Source organism: Macaca thibetana, chromosome 1 (assembly GCF_024542745.1).
Source record: "Macaca thibetana thibetana isolate TM-01 chromosome 1, ASM2454274v1, whole genome shotgun sequence".
Taxonomy (NCBI): domain Eukaryota; kingdom Metazoa; phylum Chordata; class Mammalia; order Primates; family Cercopithecidae; genus Macaca; species Macaca thibetana.
In genome coordinates, this window is record NC_065578.1 from 22,596,256 (window position 1) to 22,618,426 (window position 22,171).

The 22,171-nt window shown below is 44.9% G+C and overlaps 2 protein-coding genes across 2 annotated transcripts in view; both read left to right on the plus strand.

Moving 5' to 3' along the window:
- RPL11 (ribosomal protein L11) overlaps positions 1 to 135 on the plus strand; it is a 197,138-nt gene extending 197,003 nt beyond the window's left edge. The window contains exon 7 of the mRNA XM_050793190.1: positions 61 to 135. Within this exon, the coding sequence (XP_050649147.1) occupies positions 61 to 90 (30 nt within the window). The 3' untranslated portion in view covers positions 91 to 135. The remainder of the gene's footprint in view (positions 1 to 60) is intronic.
- Positions 1 to 22,171, plus strand: part of LYPLA2 (lysophospholipase 2) — a 293,162-nt gene that overhangs the window by 195,252 nt on the left and 75,739 nt on the right. The gene's annotated exons all lie outside the window — the stretch shown is intronic.

Consider the following 22,171-nt stretch of genomic DNA (forward strand, 5'->3'; position numbering starts at 1 on the left):
CATTGCTGCAATCTCTGCTGTTGCCTCCTGTTCTGAAAAATCAAATCTCTTCTCTTTCAGTATGATGGGATCATCCTTCCTGGCAAATAAATTCCCGTTTCTATCCAAAAGACCAATAAAAAGTTTTCAGTGAAATGTACAATTCTGTTGTGTGTTCTGTGAAAGGATCCTGGCCATATTCAAGTCCTTGGACCTCAAGCCACTTAAAGCTTCGATGGGAGTAGCTGGTAACAACCCTGTCATCCTCTGATTGGATGCTAGTATTTCCTGGCAGATCCAAGTCCGAGCTTCATAGCATCCGTTGCCTGTGCTTGCCACACCTTGGTTGATGCACTGTGGTGCAGTAGCCCCATTTAGGAGGGGAGGGTTTGGTTGATGTTGGGGTTTGAATTTAGAGCCTTGATTAAACAGAGTGCAGTGCTCCTGTGTTCCAGGAGGCTCCCTGCTATTCCGTGATACTGTTCTGTACTAGAAATTTTATCAGCATTGATGTATCATGAAGGAATGATAGGCTTTGGTGTGATGTTTGAGATTAAATTTAGACTTAACTGTTCAGGCTCAGGTTTCTTTAACAACGAGAATATAAGGTTGTTGGGAGGCAGTGTGTGTAGATAAGAGGGCAGTCTTTCCATTTCCAGCCCTCTCGGTGAGTTGTTTCTCTGCCCCAGTCTCCTTAACTGTATCAGGAGGCAATAATAGTAATATCTGTCAGAGGATTAAATGATTTAATACGAAATGCTCAGACTAGCACCAGGCACGGAGTGCTCAAAAGGGGTTTAGTTTTTGTGTTTGGGTATATGAGAAATGTAAATTCTGTTAGCTTGCTTCCCTTTGGTGCAAAAATGGAAATACTTTCTCTGTGGTGATTGTCTTTTTTTTTTTTTTGAGACTGGAGTGTTGGTCTGTCACCCAGACTGGAGTGCAGTGGCGGGATCTCACTGCAAGCTCCGCCCCCGGGTTCACACCATTCTCCTGCCTCAGCCTCCCGAGTATCTGGGACTACCGGCATCTGCCACCACACGGAGCTAATTTTTTTGTTTTGTTTTGTTTGTATTTTTAGTAGAGACGGGGTTTCACCATGTTAGCCAGGATGGTGTCGATCTTCTGACCTTGTGATCCGCCCGCCTCAGCCTCCCAAAGTGCTGGGATTACAGGCATGAGCCACTGCGCCTGGCCCCTGTATGATTTTCTATGTCTCACTGAAGCCGACGCTCAAAAGCCATCATTTTTGTGTATTTGTTTTTTTGTTTGTTTTTGTTTTTTTTTTTAGACAGAGTCTCCCTTTGTCATCCAGGCTGGAGTGTGCAGTGGCACGATCTCTGCAACCTCTGCCTCCTGGGTTCAAGCAGTCCTCCCACCTCGGCCTCTCAAGTAGCTAGGATTACAGGCATCCACCACCAAACCCAGCTAGTTTTTTTTTTTTTTGTAGAGATGGGGTTTCACCATGTTGGCCAGGCTGGTCTTGAACTCAGCTTCCCAAAGTGTTGGGATTACAGGTGTGAGCCACTGCACCTGGCAAACGCCATCATTTTTCTGACACAATACTTGGCCATTGGTTCATCATTTTCAATTTCGGGTTTAAATTTTTTGGAGCACATGTTAATTCAGTTAAATAATTTACTAATTTCCGACTAATTAGAGTTCAGTTGTCCTTGGGCCACCCATTCATTGCTGTTCAGAAGTTCTCAAATTTGCTGCTTTTGTAGGTATTTTGAAACCTGGAAGTAGATTATTTGGTGTGTCTCATTTTTAAAATGAAAATAAAGTTACCTTACCCAGTAAGATGAGTTCTAGTTGGTGAAAGGGGAGAATCATGGAACATGTTGCCATATACTTTTTAATTTCATTTAAAATATAAAATGTGCATTCATATCTCAGTCTTTTACTACAGGGCCAGGGCCCCCACCTCAAATGGGGTGAAGGAGTCTCATTCTTAAAATTCAGCTTCATTTTTATAGGGGGGAACCATACTTGTTTTTACTAACTTCTGAATTAAATAATACTCAATAAACATGTTTAAGAACAGACTTGGTGAATGGATAGGTAATTAGTTCTGGGTATGGAGAACAAATACTAGTTTTACCTAAATAAAGCATTTCAGAAATACAAAATGTAGAAAGTCTCTCAATTTTAACAATATAAACCTGTTGAGCCTTCATTTGGTCCTTGTGTATTGTTTGTGTACTCAGTTGACTTAACTTCCCATTTAAAAAAACTGCTGTGTTCCTGACCCAGTGGATAAAGCACTGTTGGGAGTTCAAAGAGCTAACTAGGTTTTAGTCCTGGCTCTAACTAGCATTGAGATTTTGGGTAGGTCATGAAACATCTGGAGGACTGGAACCACTAGACACAGACTCCTACCCAGTAGCTAGACAGCTTGCCCCTATTCTGGCTAGAAGCTTGACTTGGAAACAAATGTCCTACTGGTATCTAAAGCACTGTCATTTGTGGTTGAGCTTGTACCAAGTGGGTAGATAGGATTGCCTGGTAGTTTGTTAAAACTCTTGGGTACTCTCTCAGACCTACTGAATTAGAATCTTAACGAGATCTGCAGGTGATTTGTACGCATACTAAAGTGTAGAGGTAGTGGCCAAAAAAAGCAGGAAGGGCATGATACCCAAGGAGGTTCTTAATACATTCAGTTCTTAGGAAGTTCTTACTGTGCGGTTATTTTTCTCGTTTCTTTAGCTGCCACCCATGAAAGTCTGGGAGTAGACCCTGTCTCAGAAAAAAAAAATTGATCAAAAATTATACTCAATAATTACAATACTGAGGGGACAGTATTTTCACTATTAGAAACACCAAATAGTAAACACAGCTAAGGCTTTTTGTCTTTTAAACATAGTTGGGAGGTGTTCTTACTTTTTCCCTTTAACAGTTGTGTTCTCAGTACATTGCAGTGGCTATACAATATTTCATTCCGGAAATGTATAGGACATAATTATGTAGTTGGCACTAAATGTCAGGAATGTCAGTTTCATTAAACTGTCCAATAGAGGCTCTTTTATCCTGCTGTCTTGGCCCTCAGTCCAGTGAGTACCTTTAAGGTCCTTGCAAGGTATCTTGAGCTGTTGTTCAATGGTATGGTATTGTGGAAAGAACACTAAACAGGAAAAAGGTTATCCATCTTCATTTGTGTTTGAGACAGGGTCTTGCATTGTCATGCTGGAGTGCAGTGGTACCATCACGACTCACTCCAGCTTCAACCTCCTGGGCTCAAGTGATTCTTGTACCTCTATCTCCCGAGTAACTGGGACTACAGTTGCATGCCAGCATGCCCAACTTTTTTTTTTTTTTTGGTAGAGAAGGGGTCTCACTGTGTTGCCCAGGCTAGTTATCCATGTTATGATTTTGGTTCTGCTTTTCCTACTAGCATTATGACCATAAGCAAGAAACTTAGCAAGTTAGTCTGGCCATCTAAAGTGGAGCGTGTTGGATTTTGCGTATAACCCTTTATCTTCTAAATTGTGTGCTTAAGCTTTCTTTTCTTGCAGTTTAACACTGGCTAGTCCTAACCTGCTAAACTCAATGCGAATGCTGAGGTGCTCCAGCCAACTGGTGGGTGAAGACCAGAATGAGTAGTCTGCCAAAGGCAACTGAGTCCTAAAGGGTTAAGGCCCAAGCCTTGTAGGTACTCTAGCCCAGAAACCACCCACACAGGTAATTTAAACTGCCAGCCACTGGGGACCAAGCTAGTGCCTGGGGATACAGAACTAGTCAGAGCTGCTTGTTATAGAAAGCACTGTGTGGTTGTCGGAGGGGAATCCAGCCTAAGGCACCTGGAGGGCGCCAGGAGAACTGAACTTGACTCTGCTTAAGGTGGCAAATGCAGGAAAGCTTAGGAAACAAGTACAGATGGTTTGTTTTCACAAGTCAGTGAACCAAACTGATGACCTGTGATTATACCAGTTGACCTTTGTGTAACAAGTTTAGGATGTTTTGTAATTATCTTTTGTCAAGATTGATACTTTTTGTGTGTGTGTGTGTGTGTGTGTGACGGAGTCCTTCTGTCACCCAGGCTGGAGTGCAGTGGCGCATTCTCGGCTCACTGCAACCTCAGCCTCCCGAATAGCTGAGTTAATAGGCGCCCGCCACTGCACCCAGCTAATTTTTGTATTTGTAGTAGGGATGAGGTTTCACTGTGTTGGCCAGGCTGGTCTCGAACTCCTGACCTCATGGTCCACCTGGCTCGGCCTAAGATTGATGCAATTTTGTATGCAATAAGTATGTAGGTAGTTACCTGGAATCTAAAAGGAGCTTGAAAGGCAAAGGCATTCAACAATAGGCACAAGTGAAATTCTAGACCGTCTCAGTTACCCATTGCTTTGATAACATGACTCAACGCTTTGAAATGCTCTGATGTCTGCCTTTGGAATACAGTGCTTTATTTTTTGCTTTAAAGATTGGTTCTGTTCAAACATTACATGGCATATCATAGTGGTTAAGAGCACAGAGTTTGGAATTTAAGGGTGGGGGGGATGAAGAGAGGTTGATTAATGGGTATAGAAATATAGTTAGAGGAAATAAGACCCAGTGTTTGATAGATCAATAGGGTGACTAATGACTTGTATTTTAAAATAGAGAAATTTTTTTTTTTTTTTTTTTTTTGAGACAGAGTCTCGCTCTGTCGCCCAGGCTGGAGTGCAGTGGCATGATCTCGGCTCACTGCAAGCTCCGCCTCCCGGGTTCATGCCATAAAATAGAGAATAATTCTAATGTTACCAGCATAAAGAAAGATAAATGTTAAGGTAGTGGATATCCCAGTTATCCCGATTTGATCATTATACGTTGTACGAATGTATCAGAATATCACATGTACTTCAAAATATGTACATCTGTTTTGTATCAATAAAAAAAATAGGCCAGGCACAGTGGTTCATGCCTGCAATCTCAGCACTTTGGGAGGCCTAGGTGGGCAGATCACTTGAGTTCAGGAATTCAAGACCAGCCTGGGCAACTTGGAGAAACCCCACTGGGCGTGGTGTTGCACACCTGTAGTCCCAGCTACTCAGGAGGCTGAGGTGAGAGGATTGCTTGAGCTGGAGAGGTGAAGGTTGCAGTGAACTGAATCATGCCACTGCACTCCTGCCTGGGCAACAGAGGGAGACCCTTTCTCGAAAAAATAAAATAGGGTGTGGTGGCTCACACCTATAGTCCCAGCACTTTGGGAGGCAGAGGCAGGAGGATGGATTGAGTCCAAGGAATTTGAGACCAGCCAGTAAGACCCTGACTCTACAAAAATAAATTAGCCAGGTGTGGCATGCACCTGTAGTCCTCATTATTTGAGTTTAAGGCTGAAGCAGGAGGATCCCTTGAGCTCAGGAGTTTGAGGCTGCAGTGAGCCATGATCGTATCACTGGGCAACCAAGCAAGACCCTGTCTCTAAATTAATTAAAATAAAAAATTTAAAATTTAAGCATCTCAAATGCCTTGCAGGAATATGGGATAAAGTGCCCAGAATGGTCCCTGTCAGATAGTATAGGCTTGTTTTCTGTGAAGAGCCTACTAACTGCCACTGGTGTCCCCTTCCAGCCCTGACATTAGGAAATAGTTGTGCAATGGTTGTTACTCTCAGGGTGGTCACCCAGGCAAACTCCAGAGGAGGGTGTACTTTCGCTGATTAGCCTTCTAGCCCCTTTTCCCCAAATCCCCAGGGAAGGCTGGGAATCATGAAAATGGAGTTGGGCTTTACTTGTCAACAATTGAGTAAATCCTAAATAGGGACAAACATCCAAGTAGCTCCTGAATTATAATTAAAGGAAAAACATTTCTTAAAATGGAAGGTGTATGTACTTTGTAGTGGACATTCTGTAATCTCAGTCACAGGGCCATGTCTTACTCTATATTGCTAGTGTCCCTTGAGACCAGCTTGTTGCTCAGATTGGACACAGCAGCACTGCCGCTGACTACCTGAGTGAGAGGGTGGGCAAGTCAGCCAGCCTCTCTGGGCCTCAGATCTTGTATAAAATAGGCTTAACACTTACCTTACAGGGTTACTTGCCGGAATTAAAGATAGTATATGTAAATCACTCTGCATATATAGTAGGAGCTGTTTATTGTAAATATTATGTAATAATTGAGTATATTCTTGATATTCTGTGGTAAACTTAAATTTAAGAGGTTTTATTCTGTGGCTTGAGCATCATTCTTTGCTGGTGAAGAAAAGAAGACGAATTCATTTAATATTTGAGTGCTTGCCTACCTGAAGCATAGCATTGAACCAAATAGATATATAGTCCCTGCTGCTAGGTGAGCAAAAATAAGTATTAATACTTGTGCTTCTTCTGCCTGCTTTTCAGGTGGAAAAAACCCAGTGCTCCTCTTTGACATTATTTAAGATTTCTCCTCACTATAGCAGTATAGTGACATTAACTATGCTTTTTCAAATCATTTCTTACCACCACCAAAAAAAAAAAAAAAAAAAAATTGTACCACCTGAGGGCATTCCAATCTCCTCCTCCCCAAGTATAGGAAAAGACTGGATGAATTGGGTCCTGGCACCTGTAGTCCCAGCTACTCAAGAGGCTGAGGGGCGAGGATCACTAGATCCCAGGAATTTGAGGCTGCAGTGAGTCATGATCACATCACTACACTCCACCTTGGGTGACAGAGTAAGACCCTCTCTAAAGAAAAAAAAAAAAGACCGGGTGCATTGGCTCATTCCTGTGATCCCAGCACTTTGGGAGGCTGATGCTCAGGTGGATCACCTGAGGTCAGGAGTTCGAGACCAGCCTGACCAACATGGTGAAACCGTGTCTACTAAATACAAAAAATTAGCCAGGCATGGTGGCGGGTGCCTGTAATCCCAGCTACTTGGGAGGCTGAGGCAGGAGAATCGCTTGAACCTGGGAGGTGGAGGTTGCAGTGAGCTAAGGTTGTGCTGTTGCACTCCAGCCTGGGCAACAAGAGTAAAACTCTATCTCAAAAAATATATATATATCTAATATAAATATGTATAGTATAGGTTATACACACACACAGATTCCTGAACTCTTCTCAGAAACTTGGTTTTTGTAGGGCTCAAGAATTCACATTCTTAGAACACTGAAGGTTGAGAATCATTGTTTTCTCAATAGCAGTGGCTTTCAAAGCTTTTTTTTTTTTTTTTTTTTTTTTTTGAGGCGGAGTCTCGCTCCGTCGCCCAGGCTGGAGTGCAGTGGCCGGATCTCAGCTCACTGCAAGCTCCGCCTCCCGGGTTTACGCCATTCTCCTGCCTCAGCCTCCCGAGTAGCTGGGACTACAGGCGCCCGCCACCTCACCCGGCTAGTTTTTTTGTATTTTTAGTAGAGACGGGGTTTCACCATGTTAGCCAGGATGGTCTCGATCTCCTGACCTTGTGATCCGCCTGTCTCGGCCTCCCAAAGTGCTGGGATTACAGGCTTGAGCCACCGCGCCCGGCCAAAGCTTTTTTTTTTTTTTGAGACAGTCTTGCTCTGTCGTCCAGGCTGGAGTGCAGTGGCGTGATCTCGGCTCACTGCAACCTCTGCCCCTCCAGGTTTAAGCAATTCTCTGCCTCAGCCTCCCGAGTAGCTGGGATTACAGGCGCGTGCCACCATGCCCGGCTAATTTTTTTGTATTTTTAGTAGAGACGGGGTTTCACCATCTTGGCCAGGCTGGTCTTGAATTCCTGACCTCGTGATCCAGCCGCCTTGGCCTCCTAAAGTGCTGGGATTACAGGCGTGAGCCACCACGCCCGGCCTCAAAGGTTTTTGACTACAGTTCACAGTAAAAAAAAAAAAAAAAAAAAAATCAGAGTAGAGAGAGGAAGGATAAAAAATGTATTTTATGTATCACTACATACGTATATACTCACCCCTGGAAAAACTTCATGAAACAACCTCACTACAGGTAATGCAGTCCTATTGTATAGTCTGTTTAATTGTTTTCTTTCCTAATGCTGATCTCGCTCTTTTTTTTGTTTTTGTTTTGAGACAGGTCTTGCTTTTGTTGTCTAGGCAGGAATGCAGTGGCATGATCTCAATTCACTGCAACCTCTGCCTCCCAGGTTCAAGCGATTCTCCTGCCTCAGCCTCCTAAGTAGCTGGGACTACAGGTGTGCACCATCACACCTGGCTAATTTTTGTAATTTTAGTAGAGACAGGTTTTCACCATGTTGGCCAGTCTGGTCTTGAACTCCTGGTCTCAAGTGATCTGCCCGCCTTGGCCTCCCAAAGTGCTGGAATTACAGGTGTAAGCTACAGTGCCCGGCCCCTAATGCTGATTCTAACCCATTGTATTACTCTGTTTTCACACTGCTATAAAGAACTACCTGAGACTGGGTAATTAAGAAAAGAGATTTTAATGGACTCATAGTTCCACATGGCTGGGGAGGCATCAGAAAACTTAAAATTATGGTGGAAGGGGAAGCAAGACATGTCTTACAGAGTGGCAGGAGAGAGAGAGCACGAAGGGTGAACTTTTAAACCATCAGATCTCGTAGGAACTCTACGAGAACAGCACGGAGGAAACAGCCCCCATGATCCAGTCACCTCCCACCAGGTCCCTCCCTCTACACATGGGGATGACAATTTGAGATGAGATTTGGGTGGGGCACAGGGCCAAATCATATCGACCATTAAGGAGATTGTTTTTTGAGACAGGGACTTGCTCTGTCACCCAGGCTGGAGTGCAGTGGTGTGTTCACAGCTCGCTGTAACCTCTAACTGGGCTCAAGTGAGCCTGCTTTGGCCTTCCCAAGGTGCTGGAATTACAGGCGTGAGCCACTACACCCAGCCCATTAAGTAGATTTTAATCCACGGTTTGAAAAATGCAGTGTGTGATGTTGTTGATCAAGTTTGAACCCCAGAGGCAGAAGTTCTGAGCTAGAAGAGCCTTCACAGGTCATCTAATCCACCAGTCCCTAAGCCTTGCGCAGTACTGGGCTGGGTACAGGAGAATCACCTGAGATATCTGTTTAAAATGTGCATTCCAGGCCCCAACTCCAGAGAGCTTAAAATGGAACAAAGGACTGTGTTTAAAGTTTAACAAGCTTCCTAGGTGAGTTGTATGCACAGCCAGATTTGGGAGTTCTTCAATGCAACCCTTACTGGTAAAGGCCCTCCAGAATGGTGGAGGGTTTGAATTTGCCTCTGTTGTATGGAGGAGAGGCTTTCTCAGTTTGAAGTAACACCTTCAGGTTACTTAGGAAATACAATTATTTACCTGATACTTTGTTTAAAAGTCATGAAAGAACTGTCACTACTGAATTTGCAGGTTTGACATGTTTATTGTATTACTTTCTAGTATACTAAAATAAAGATGTAACTGTCTAAGAAATGTGTCTGGCCGGGTGTCGTGGCTCATTTGGAAGGATTGCTTGAAGCCAGAAGTTTGAAACCATCCTGGGCAACATAGCAAGATACCCATTGCTACAAATTTTTTTTTTCTAAATTAGCCGGCCGGGCTCGGTGGCTCATGCCTGTAATCCCAGCACTTTGGGAGGCTGAGGCGGGTGGATCACGAGGTCAGGAGTTCAAGACCAGCCTGGCTAACATGAAACCCCATCTCTACTAAACAAAGTACAAAAAATTAGCCGGGCGTGGTGGTGGACGCCTGTAGTCCCAGCTACCGGGGAGGCTGAGGCAGGAGAATGGCGTGAACCCGGGAGGCAGAGCTTGCAGTGAGCCGAGATCATACCACTGCACTCCAGCCTGGGTGACAGAGCGAGACTCCGTCTCAAAAAAAAAAAAAAAAGCCAGGTGTAGTGGTGCACATCTTTGGTCCCAGCTACTTGGGAGGCTGAGACAGGAGGATCGCTTGATCTCAGGAGTTCAAGGCTGCAGTGAGCTGTGATCACACCACTGCACTTCGTCATGGGTGAGAATGAGACACCTGTCTCTTTAAAAAAAAAAAGGAAAGAAAAAGGCCAAGCACAGTGGCTCACGCCTGTAATCCCAGCACTTTGGGAGGCTGAGGCAGGTGAATCACTTGAGCTCAGCAGACCAGCTTGGGCAACATTGGTGAAACCCCGTCTCTACTGAAAACACAAAAATTAACCGGGCATGGTGGCAGGCACCTGTAGTCCCAACTACTGCAGGAGAATTGCTTGAACCTGGGAGGCGGAGGTTGCAGTGAGCCAAGATCACACCACTGCACTCCAGCCTGGGAGACAGAGCAAGCCTTTGTCTCAAAGGGAAAAAACAAAATAAGAAAAATTTTTTAAAAGTGTCCACTAAAGTCCCTTATTCAGTAACTTTCTTTTGAGTGTCTACCATGTGCTGGGCACTGTTTAAGGGGCGTAGGGTGCATTGGTGAACAAAGACAAAGATCCCTGGCTTGGAGCTTACATTCTAGCGGAGGGAGACAGACAATAAGCAATCCATGAGTAAATGTTGGAGAATGTTATAAGATGGTATGTGTGTTGGGAAAAGAAAAAGTAGAGTGGGGTGAGGGGGTGAGGAAAGGCTGGTCAGAGGAGGCCTCACTGAGAAGATGAGATTTGAAGTGGGTAAGGGTTGGGCACTTGGATCTGTGAGGAGGAGCTTTTGGAGAGATGGAAGAGCTAGAGCAAAGGCCTTCAGGCAGAGGCGCATTATAGCACCGAGCCCACTACAGCTAGGCAGCATGAGAGGGCAAGAGGAGGGGGTCAGAGGTGATGGGCAGCCACTGTGCAGGCTGTGTAGGCTGTTAGAAAGACTGTTAGAGGCCGGGCGGGTGGCTCAAGCCTGTAATCCCAGTTTGGGATCACGGGCAGCCACTGTAACACGGTGTGAAACCCCGCTGTTAGAAATACTAGCCGGGCGAGAAAGACTGTAGTCCCAGCTTACTGAACCCGGGAGGCGGAGCTTGCATGAATCACTCCTTGTCTCAAAAAAAAAACAAACAAACAAAAAAAAAAAAAAAAAAAAAAGACTGTTAGAAAGACTGTGGCCTTTACTGAGCGAAATGAATCACTCCTTGCTGAGTTGGCAGAGGCATCGCATGATCTGACTTCCATTTTAAAACTAACTGCATATTAAGAACAGAATATGGGGGGCAAGGGTGGAAGCAGGAAGACCTGTCAGAAAGTATTGTAAGCTGAGTGCCGTTGTGCAACTGTAGTTCCATCTGCTTGGGAGGCTGAGGCAGGAAGATGGCTTGAGCCCGGGGGGTTGAGCCCGGGAGGTTGAGCCCAGGCATTCATGGTGGTCCAGATGTGGCAGCGTTGGAGGTGGTGAGACATGGGCAGATGATAGATACATCTTGAAGGTAAACCAACGAGATTTCCATGGACAACTGGAGGAAAGAGATGAGAGAAAGTCAAGTGGAGAATGACTCAAGTTTCTGGCCCCTAGCAAAAGAAGTACGGAGTTGCTGTTAATTTAGATGGAGAAGGTAGCATGGAACAGATTTGACAGTTAGGAATTCCATTTTGAACATGTGTAACTTAAAATCTATTTATTATCTGAAGGAAGATGTCAAGTAGGCATTCTGGAACCTGGACTGCAGATATCTGTTTGGAGGTCTTCAGCATAGGGAGGTCCATATTTATAGTCTTGAGACTGGATGAAGTCATAGGGGAGTAAGTATGACAAAAAGAGAAAAGGACCGAGGACTGAACCTTAGGGTACTTAAGCATTAAGAGGCCTGAGAGGCGGCCGGGCACGGGCCTCACACCTGTAATCCCAGCAATTTGGGAGGCCAAGGTGCGAGGATTGCTTGAGGCCAGGCATTCGAGACCAGCCTGGGCAACATAGCAAAGCCTCATAGTGAGTCTCTATTAAAATTGTTTTTAAAAAAACTAGCCAGGCATGGTGGTGCATGCCTGTAGTCCTAGCCACTTGGGAGGCCGGGACAGGAGGATTACTTGAGTTCAGCAGTACAAGACTGCGCTGAGCTGAGATCACACCACTGCAGCCTTGGCAAAAGAGCAAGACCCTGTCTCAAAAAATAATAATAATAATAGTAATAAAAAGAGTTGTGAGAAAACAAGAGGAATTGACAAAGGAGACTAAGAAGGAGGGACCAGTAAAGTAGGAGAAAAACCAAGTGCCTGGTAACCTGGAAGTAGAGTAAGGGTATGTGAAGGAGGAGGGATGATGAACTGAGGTGAGTGCCCGCAAAGAGTCCAGTAAAACGAGGACTTTGAATTAGGCATGAACTTCACAGCATGAAGGCCTCTCATGGCCTCCCTGGAGCAGTGCTGCCAGGGTGATGGGCCAGAAAGCCTGAGTATAGTGGGCTTCAAAGAACGTGAGGAGAGTGACTGGGGACAACTGGTAGACAATGCTTCCAAGGAGCTCTGCTGTCAAGGGGAACAAAAGTGGGAAAAACTTTCTATGACTGGGAAAATCCAGTAGAGAGAAAAATTGATGTGGGAGAAGGGAGACCTGCAGTAGTAATATCCTTGAGTGGGTGAGAAGGGTGAGTTTGTAGCACACAGAGAGGGTTTAGACTTGGATAGAAGCATGGCTGGGGTGTTAGTGATAAGTTGGGAGCCTGAGTGTGAGTGCACATGTTGGCTGGTGGTGGATATGGAATGGAGTTCTGCGGATGTGCCCGGTCGCCTCTCAAGCCTCTTAATGCTGAAGTACCCTAAGGTTCAGTGTTGGGTTCAGTTCTCTTCTCATTGCTCTCATTTTCTCAGTGAAGTAGAAATAAAGGTAGGGATGAGTCACTGGGAGAGTCCTGCACCACAGTAGGGAACTCTACCTGAGGGCAGGACCCTCAGTGCAGCCTCTGTGGGTAAAGAAATAGGTTTGAGAGGTAAAGGGCCATGCTCAAGATCACACGGCTGGTTAGTAGCAGAGCCAAGATGGCCCAGATGGCCTGGTTTCGTGCCTGGCATCTGACAGATCCATAAGAAACAAATCATTTCACTGTCTTGACAAGGTTGAACCCTCGTGGCTCTTCCTAGTAGTGTCTCAATCTGCAGGTCTGTTCTGATACAGAGATGTCCTGCGAGCAGCTCTTTCCTCTCTGTCTGTTCTCTCTGGATTCTGCCTTGCCTGCCTTCCCCCCTGCTCTGCATCTTCTTCCTACAAGATCAGTGATGCTCAAACTTGAGAGTACATTAGAATCTCCTGTATGGCTTGTAAAAGCTGGATTGTTGGGCCCCCACCCTCAGAATCTCTGATTCAGTAAATCTGGGGTGTCTGAGAATCTGCATTCCTAACAAGTTCCCAGGTGATGCTGAGGCTGATCCCGGAACCAAGCTTTGAGAACCACTGTGTTAGACTGTATACATACCTCTTGAATTCAGGTTCATGAAGGAACTGTGTTAGACTATATACATCCATCTTGGATTCAGATTCGTGAAGGAACTGTGTTAGACTGTATACATCCCTCTTGCATTCAGGTTCATGAAGGAACTGTGTTAGACTATACATCCCTCTTGGATTCAGGTTCGTGAAGGAACTGTGTTAGACTGTATACATCCCTCTTGGATTCAGATTCGTGAAGGAACTGTGTTAGACTGTATACATCCCTGTTGGATTCAGGTTCGTGAAGGAACTGTGTTAGGCTATCTATATACATCCGTCTTGGATCAGGTTCATGAAGGAACTGTGTTAGACTGTATACATCCCTCTTGGATTCAGGTTCGTGAAGGAACTGTGTTAGACTATGTACATCTCTCCATCTGTCCTCTGTCAAGCCTTAGGAGTGCCTCCCATTAATTGCGTTCTAAGAATGTTTGCTGAACTCATTCATTCGGCAAATTTTTATTGTGTGCCTGGCTGTGTGTTGGTATCTGGGGGATACAGCACAGAGAAGCCATTCAGCTGTTAAGGGGTATAGTGGAGATTGAACCCAGGCAGTCTGGCTCCAGAGGCCATGCTGTTAATCACCACCTTAATACACCAGCACCATACTGACCCTTCCTCATTGTCATCAGAGAGATTGAAAGAGAACTGGAAAGAGAATGACTTTCTCACTTTGTGATTCATTGTTAATTAATGTGGTATCCATGTGGCATCTAAAATCATTTGTGCTGCCAGTAGTGCCACCCCACACTGTAGGATACAGCAGGTTAGAACACACGGTGACATATGGTGTGGCAGGAGTTTGCTTAGGTAGTTCTGTGAGCACTGTGTGAAGGAGTGGCTGGTGGGGAGGGGGGCAGATTACAAAAAACCCATTTGATTTAAATCTATTATGAGCAAACCAAGAAAAGAAAAGAGTTTGGAGAAAAGTCATCTCAGGCAAGGCAGTAGTGATCACTAAGGTAGGGAAGCAAGAAGAATATTAAGTATTTGATATGCCTGGAGTTGAGAGAGTGTTGGGGGCCTGACAGGAAATAGGGCTGAATTGACTAGATTTTTGAAGGGCCTTGAACATCAACCTAAAGAACCTGAACCTGATCTTGAAATCCAGTCAGCTGCAATGGGAAGGGCATGGGCTCTGGAGCCAGAGATGTGGGATGGAATCCCAGTTCTGGCTCTTAATAACCTTGTGATCTTCATGACTTTCTTAATTTCTCTGAATTCAGTTTCTTGGGTAAATAGAAATAAATATTCCTATCTGACTTGGTTATTATGAGGAGCAAAAATAATGCAAGTACCTGGCATATAACTGACACAAATGGTCATAACTATTATCAGTTACCTTGATGTTTAGAAAGCTCATCCTAGCAACAGCATACAGGGGACAAGGGCAGTGTCCAGGGCAGAGGCGGAAGCAGCAGGAACATTTTGCCGCATTCCTGATGAGAGATGGTTTGGCCTAATTGAGGCAGTTGGAGAGGGGGTGGCAAGTAAAGATAGTTGAGTGACATCTGGTGTTAATTACTGCTGTTTACATGCAACCCTGAAAGTCCATAGCAAATTTTAATTTCTAATTTTGCTGAGACACCCTAACCGATGTCTGTTATGAAAGTCATCTGCTAGTGAAGGTGACGGAAGAGGAGAGAAAATGAGGCAATCTAAAGAAAACGGTTTCTGAGACGGAAATCAGCTGGAGATAGAGGTGAGATTCATCAGAGACTGGGATCCGTGATGGGAGGCAGCCTCTGTGTAGACAGTACTGTTTATTCTGCAGCAGAGGAGAAGCCTTTTGTTCTCATCATTTTCATCCAGTATAAAAGTTACTTATCAAAGAAGTCAGGCAAAAGTTGGAAAGGTAATTTAATTATAAAGCACTATAGTCCTGGATTTATATGATCAGTGGGTATCCAAGGGTCTTTCTCTAGTTATATTTTATTTCATATTCCAGAGACAGTTATATGGAGGCACATACTTGGAAATTCTCAACAGTCTTTTATCCTCTAGAATATCAGATGTTTTCAGTAGAATTGACAAGCGTTGGTCTATAATTTTCAAGTCAATACTTTTCTCATGTTTTTGAAGATGGTAACAACAAATTTGAAGTTAATCTAGTGTAGGTTCTATAAAGCAATTACAGAATAAGGAGCTTGACTTGAGATCTGTTAATCTTAATCTAGTATCCTGGTCCAGTCTTTCAAAGTACCTGCCACTGATCAGAGCATATCTGGAGGACTATGGTCAGTTCAGAGGTTTATATTTTAAGTGGGAAGCTGACATATTAAAGCAAGGTCCAGGCCGGGTGCAGTGGCTCATGCTTGTAATCTCAGCACTTTGGGAGGCTGTGGTGGGGGGAACACTTGAGGCCAGGAGTTCGAGACCAACCTGGCCAACATGGTGAAACCCCACCCATCTCTACCCAAAATACGAAAATTAGCTGGGTGTGGTGGTGGGCGCCTGTAGTCCCCCTAGCTACTTGGGAGGCTGAGCTACGAGAATCACTGGAACCCAGGAGGCGGAGGTTGCAGTGAGCCATGATCATGCCACTTATACTCCAGCAAGACTCTGTCTAAAGAAATAATAGTAATAAATAAAATAAGGTCCAAGGAAGGTCACTGGGTATAAAGTATATAAGGTGTTTTGACTGTCTTCAATAGTTTGCATAAACACATCTCATTCATCCAAGCTAGAAGCAAATACTTGTTTTTTTTTTCTTTTTTTTGGGCGGGGGGAATGGAATCTCGCTCTATCACCCAGGCTGGAGTGCTGTGGCATGATCTTGGCTCACTGCAAGCTCCGCCTCCCGGGTTCATGCCATTCTCCTGCCTCAGCCTCCCGAGTAGCTAGGACTACAGGCACCGGCCACCACGCCTGGCTAATTTTTTGTATTTTTAGTAGAGACGGGGTTTCACCCTGTTAGCCAGGATGGTCTCGATCTCCTGACCTCATGATACGCCCGCCTTGGCCTCCCAAAGTGCTGCAATTACAGGCATGAGCCACCGCGCCCGGCCATAAATACTTATTTAAGCTGCTGAGTTCAGCCTAGACTGACTTCCACTGAGGCATAACAGCCTTTTATAGCATAAAATGCTGTTAGAGCTGAAATGAAAGGATACTAAATTCAGACCTGCTAAGTACTGTTGAACCTGGGCTTGTGTATTAACCTCTCTGAACTTTAGATAATAATATTGCACAGGATTACCAGGAACTAAGTGAGATCATATTGGTAGCATGTCTGCAATATGGTAGGTCCACAGTAAGCATTGGTTCCCACATACTTACAGGCAATTTCTAAACAGCCTTTGTATCCATCATTCTAGTTATTCATCTAGCAAGTATTTATTGACGGCTACTGTATTTCAGGCACTGTCTAAACTACAAGTATACTTATAGAGCTTACATTTATCAAGCAAATATAACGTCAGGCCAGGCGTGGTGGCTCACGCCTGTAATCCCAGCACTTTGGAAGGCTGAGGCAGGTGGATCACCTGAGGTCAGGAGTTTGAGACCAGCCTGACCAACATGGTGAAACCTTGTCTCTACTAAAAATACAAAAAAATTAGCTGGACATGGTGGCAAGCGCCTGTAGTCTCAGCTACTCAGGAGTCTGAGGCAGGAGAATCGCTTGAACCCGGGAGGCAGAGGTTGCAGTGAGCCAAGATCGTGCCACTGCACTCCAGCCTGGATGACACAGCGAGACTCCATCTCAAAAAAAAACAAACAATTAAACGTCAAGCATTGATCAAGTGTGATGAGAGGTAAATACGTAGAGAATGATGGAAGGTGTTAAAAAGGGTGGTTGGGGAGATCTTGGGAGGTTACATGTGAGCAGATCTGAAGGAAGTGAGGGAAGCAGCCTTGCGACTATCCTGGGAAAGTGCATTATAGACAGAGGGAGCTTGCAAATACCTTGACATGAGAAAGGACTTGGCCTCTTGAGAAACAGTAGGGAGACCAGTGTGACTAGAATACAGGAAGGGAGTGGGAGGAGAGAAAGAAAAGAGTCTGGAAGGGTACAGGGCAAACCAGTTAGGGCCTCAAAGGCCATGACAATAAAGACTTCAGTGTCTTGTGTTTTTTGTTTTTTTTTTTTTTTTTGAGACAGAGTCTCACTCTGTCACTTGGGCTGGAGTGCAGTGGTGCAATCTCGGCTCACTGCAACCTCCACCTCCCTGGTTCAAGTGATTCTCCTGCCTCAGCCTCCTGAGTAGCTGGGATTACAGGCATGCACCTATTTGAAGACCGGATTGACACCATTTGTTGATGGATTAGATTGGTTAAGGGGCCTCAGAATGGCATCAAGATTGCTGCCTAGATTCTTGGCCTGAACAGCTGTGTGAATGGCCATGCTAGTTCCTCTTGGGGAAAGACTGCAAAAAGAGCAAGTTTAAAGATAGAAAATCAAGAATTTGGTTCTAGATACATTATATTTGAGATGCCTTTTCGCATCTAAACGAAAACGTCACATAAGCAGTTGAGTAAATGGGAAAATCGATATAAACTTGGGAAGTTACCAAGGTATAGGATGAATCAGCTTATGCACAGTGTGTAGCAAAGTGCTTCTCAAACTTTAGCAGCCTCACAGATCTCCTAGAGAGGTTATTAGAACATAGACTCAGCCAGGTGCAGTGGCTCACGCCTGTAAATCCCAGCACTTTGGGAGGCTGAGGCAGGCGGATCACGAGGTCAGGAGATCAAGACCATCCTGGCTAACACGTGAAACCCCATTTCTACTAAAAATATAAAAAATTAGCCAGGTGTGGTGGCGCGCGCCTGTAGTCCCAGCTACTTGGGAGTCTGAGGCAGGAGAATCACTTGAACCCAGGAGGCAGAGCTTGCAGTGAGCCGAGATTGCGCTACTGCACTCCAGCCTGGGTGAGAGTGAGACTCCGTCTCAAAAAGAAAAAAAAAAACAAAAAACATAGACTCTTGGGCCCTTAGGGATTCTGATTCAGTAGATCTTCGATGGGGATGAAAATTTACATTTCTAGGCCTGGCATGGTGGCTCACGCCTGTAAACCCAGCACTTTGGGAGGCCAAGGCAGGTGGATCACCTGAGGTCAGGAGTTCAAGACCAGCCTGACCAACATGGTGAAACCCTGTCTCTACTAGAAATACAAAATAAGCCGAGCGTGATGGTGCATGCCTGTAATCCCAGCTACTCGGGAGGCTGAGGCAGGAGAATCGCTTGAACTCGGGAGGCGGAGGTTGCAGTGAGCCGAGATGGTGCCATTGCACTCCAGCCTGGTCACCAAGAGCAAAATTCTGTCTCAAAAAGAAAAAAAAGAATTTGCATTTCTAACTAGTTTCCAGGTGATGCTGATGCCACTGGTCTTCTAAGCATTATTTATTTATTTGTTTGTTTATGAAGTGAGATCGGGAGCTGTTAGAGGGTTTTCAGCTGAGGAGGGCATATGACTACATTTTCTTTTATTTAAGTTTCAAATATGGGATCTTGCTATATTGCTTAGCCTGGTTTTGAACCCCTGAACCTCAAGCCATCCTCCTGCCTGGGCCTCCCCAGTAGTTGGGACTACAGGCATGGACCACAGTGCCCAGCCCCCATTTTCATTTTTGAAAAGGTGACTGTACTGGCAGTGTGGAGAATGGGTTGCAGGGGTGGAGATGGCAGAAGCAGAGAAACCAAGTGGAAGCTTTGGTCATAGTTGCATCAAGATGCTAAGGCTTAGGCTTGCTTGGGCTTATGCAGTGAGCACCAAGTCTCCTGGAGGGATCAGCCGACGCTGGCTTACTTTTACAGGTCTCTAGGCGCCATTCTGCCTGGTGTCCTACTCTTTTCCATAGAGGGCTCAGTCCCATAAGACTGCCCCCACTTCAGATGCCAGTCACAACTTGGTTATCACTTACACTTCTGACCAACCGACTATGAATCACGGCTCCCACTACCCCTCCTTGGGTTCAATTAATTTGCCTAGAGTGGCTCACAGAACACAGGGAGACGCTTACATTTGTGAACAGCCAGATGAAGAGATGCAAAGGCAAGGTATGGGGGAGCGGACACAGATTCCATGCCCTTCCTGGGCACACCACCCTCCCAGCACCTCTCCCCAAGCATCCTTTGGGTGGAACTTGATGCTGGCCTTTCCCCCTCTGCATTCAGTTTGTCTTTTCTCTCTCTCAAAGAAGGTACAGTATCATACTGTAGAGGACAAGTGTCTAAAAATCATATGCCTCAAGTAATTATCTTTTTTTAAACAGATAGCCAGAGTCTCATTTACTTTATACCGCCTTAAGTCACAGAACGAGGGAATGACAGAGTCAGAATTTGAACCCAAATCTCCTGAATGCTTTGCATTATACCCTACTGCCTTATGAAGCCGTGTAACCTTAGGTAAATCTTTGTGCTTTCCATTTGTTTCCTGCCCGCTTCAAGGGAGATCATGTATGTGAGAGTGCCAGGCAAACCCCACCACAGTGTAGACCCGTGAGTTGCTGCCATCATCCATGTGGTCATGTGGTCAGTGTTTGTCAATGTGTCTAATATTTCTTATCTAGGAATAGTAAAGAATCTCTCAGCTTTTTTTTTTTTAGATGGAGTCTTTCTCTGTCGCCCAGGCTGAAGTACAATTTGGCACGATTTTGGCTCACTGCAACCTCCGCCTCCCAGGTTCAAGTGATTCTCCTGCCTCAGCCTCTCGAGTAGCTGGGACTACAGGCTCCCTCTACCGCGGCCGGCTAATTTTTGTATTTTTAGTAGAAACGGGGTTTTGCCCTGTTGGCCAGGCTGGTCTTGAACTCCTGACCTCAGATGATCTGCCCACCTCAGCCTCCCAAAGTGTTGGGATTACAGGCGTGAGCCACTGCACCGGGCCAGAATCTCTCAACTTTAATTGTGGGCTGAACCTCTATGGAGAGAATGTGTGTATAATGAATTCCTCTGTGCTCTAGGATATATTCCTTTGGTCCTTGTTTTAGAAATTTCCCTCATGCTGATGTAAAAACAAAAAAGATATTATCATGTCTATCAGCTGAGCACACACAGGGGGATTGAGAGGAATGGAGAAAGACAGGAGGAGGAGGAGGTAAGGGAGAACTAACACTTATGGCCAGTGTGTACCTCCTTTGTTCTAGGTGTTTGACATATTTAAGATCATCTTTACAGTTGTCCTATGAGTTATATATAACATTCCTATTTTACAAGAGAAAAGAGAGCCTCAGAGTCACCACCAGGAAGTGGTGGAACTTGAATTTTAACACTGATCATTCTGATTCACAGTGACTCCTCACACTGTGCTCTGTTGCCTCAAGAGGAGATATGAGGCATAGATCCGTGGGCTCAATTTTATTTGGTTTGGTTTTTGAGACAGGGTCTTGCTATGTTGCCCAGGCTGTTCTCAAACTCCTGGGCTCAAGCAATCCTCCCACTCATTCTTCCAGGTAGCTGGGATTGCAGGCATGTGCCACAGCGCCTGGCTCAGTTTTATATGATTCTACCAAATAGCTTCAGATAAGAACATAGGGAGGATGAAACCCCACGTAAAGGCATGAATGTCAGAAAACTTAAGGAAACAAAAACATGGCTTGCATCTGTAGTCTCAGCTACGTGGGAGGCTGAGCCCAGGAGTTGAAGACCATAGCATGCTGTGATTGAACCTGTGAATAGCCACTGCAGTTCAGCCGGGCAGCATGGCAAGAGCTCATCTCTAAACAAGAAAGAAAGAAAAAGGCTGGGCATGGTGGCTCACGCCTGTAATACCGGCACTTTGGGAGGCCGAGGCAGGCGGATCACGAGGGAGTTCGAGACCAGCCTGACCAACATGGTGAAACCCTATCTCTACTAAAAATACAAAAATTAGCTGGGATGGTGGTGTGCACCTGTAATCCCAGCTACTCAGTCAGGAGGCTGAGGCAGGAGAATCTCTTGAACTTGGGAGGTGGAGGTTGCAGTGAGCCAAGATCACACCACTGCACTCCAGCCTGGGAGACACAGCGAGACTCCGTCTCAAAAAAAAAAAAAAAAAAAAAAAAAAAAGAAAGAAAAAGAAAGGGAGAAAACCAGGCATGTAGAAAACTATGGGCAGTCTCTTTGGGACCTCTGGGAGTGAAAATCCCTGTCAGGAATTGCTGTCACTTTTCTTCTGTGACATCTGCTTCAGGCTTCCAGCCTTCACCCAAGTCAGCTAAATTGCCATTGTTTCATTAATTTAACCAATGTTGATTGAAGGGCCAAGCCTATGCTGGACCCAGCAATGTATCACTTTTATTCTAGGCACTTTATTCTAGTTCACTTACTTATGGGTTCACCAGCTATTTAGTGCCCCCACCAGGGATATAGAGATAGTTTAGTCACAATCCATGCCTGCAAGGAGCTCACAGTCTAGTGAGGGTACCACATAATGAAACACAGAGGAAGACAGACGTGGCGTCTACCCTCATGGTGCTAGACTACAGTGGAGGAAGTGGGGAGGGAGTATAAACCAATAAAAAGTGGTCAAAAAGTAATACATATTAAGTATACAATTACCATCTGATCCAGCATCCCCACTTCTGGGTATATTCCCAAAAGAATGGAAAGCCCAGGAACCAATATTTGTGCACTGATATTCATAGCAGCCTTATTCATAATAGCCAAAGTTGGAAACAACCCAAATATCTGTCAACAAATGAATAGATGAACAAAACGTGGTCTTTCCATACAATGAAATATTACTCAGCCTTAAAAAAAAAAAAAAAAGGAATGAAATCCTGATACATACTACCATTTCGGTGAACCTCGAAAACATATATACTAAGTGAAATAGGCCAATCAGAACAGGACAAATATTCTATGATTCCACTTATGTGAGATACCTAGAGTAGTCAAAGTCATAGAGACAAAAATAGAACTATGGTTTCCAGGGGCTGGGGGAAGAAAAAATAGGAGTTATTGTTTTTTTTGTTTGTTTGTTTTTTGTTTTTTGTTTTTTTTTTTTTGAGGCGGAGTCTCGCTCTGTCGCCCAGGCTGGAGTGCAGTGGCGCGATCTCGGCTCACT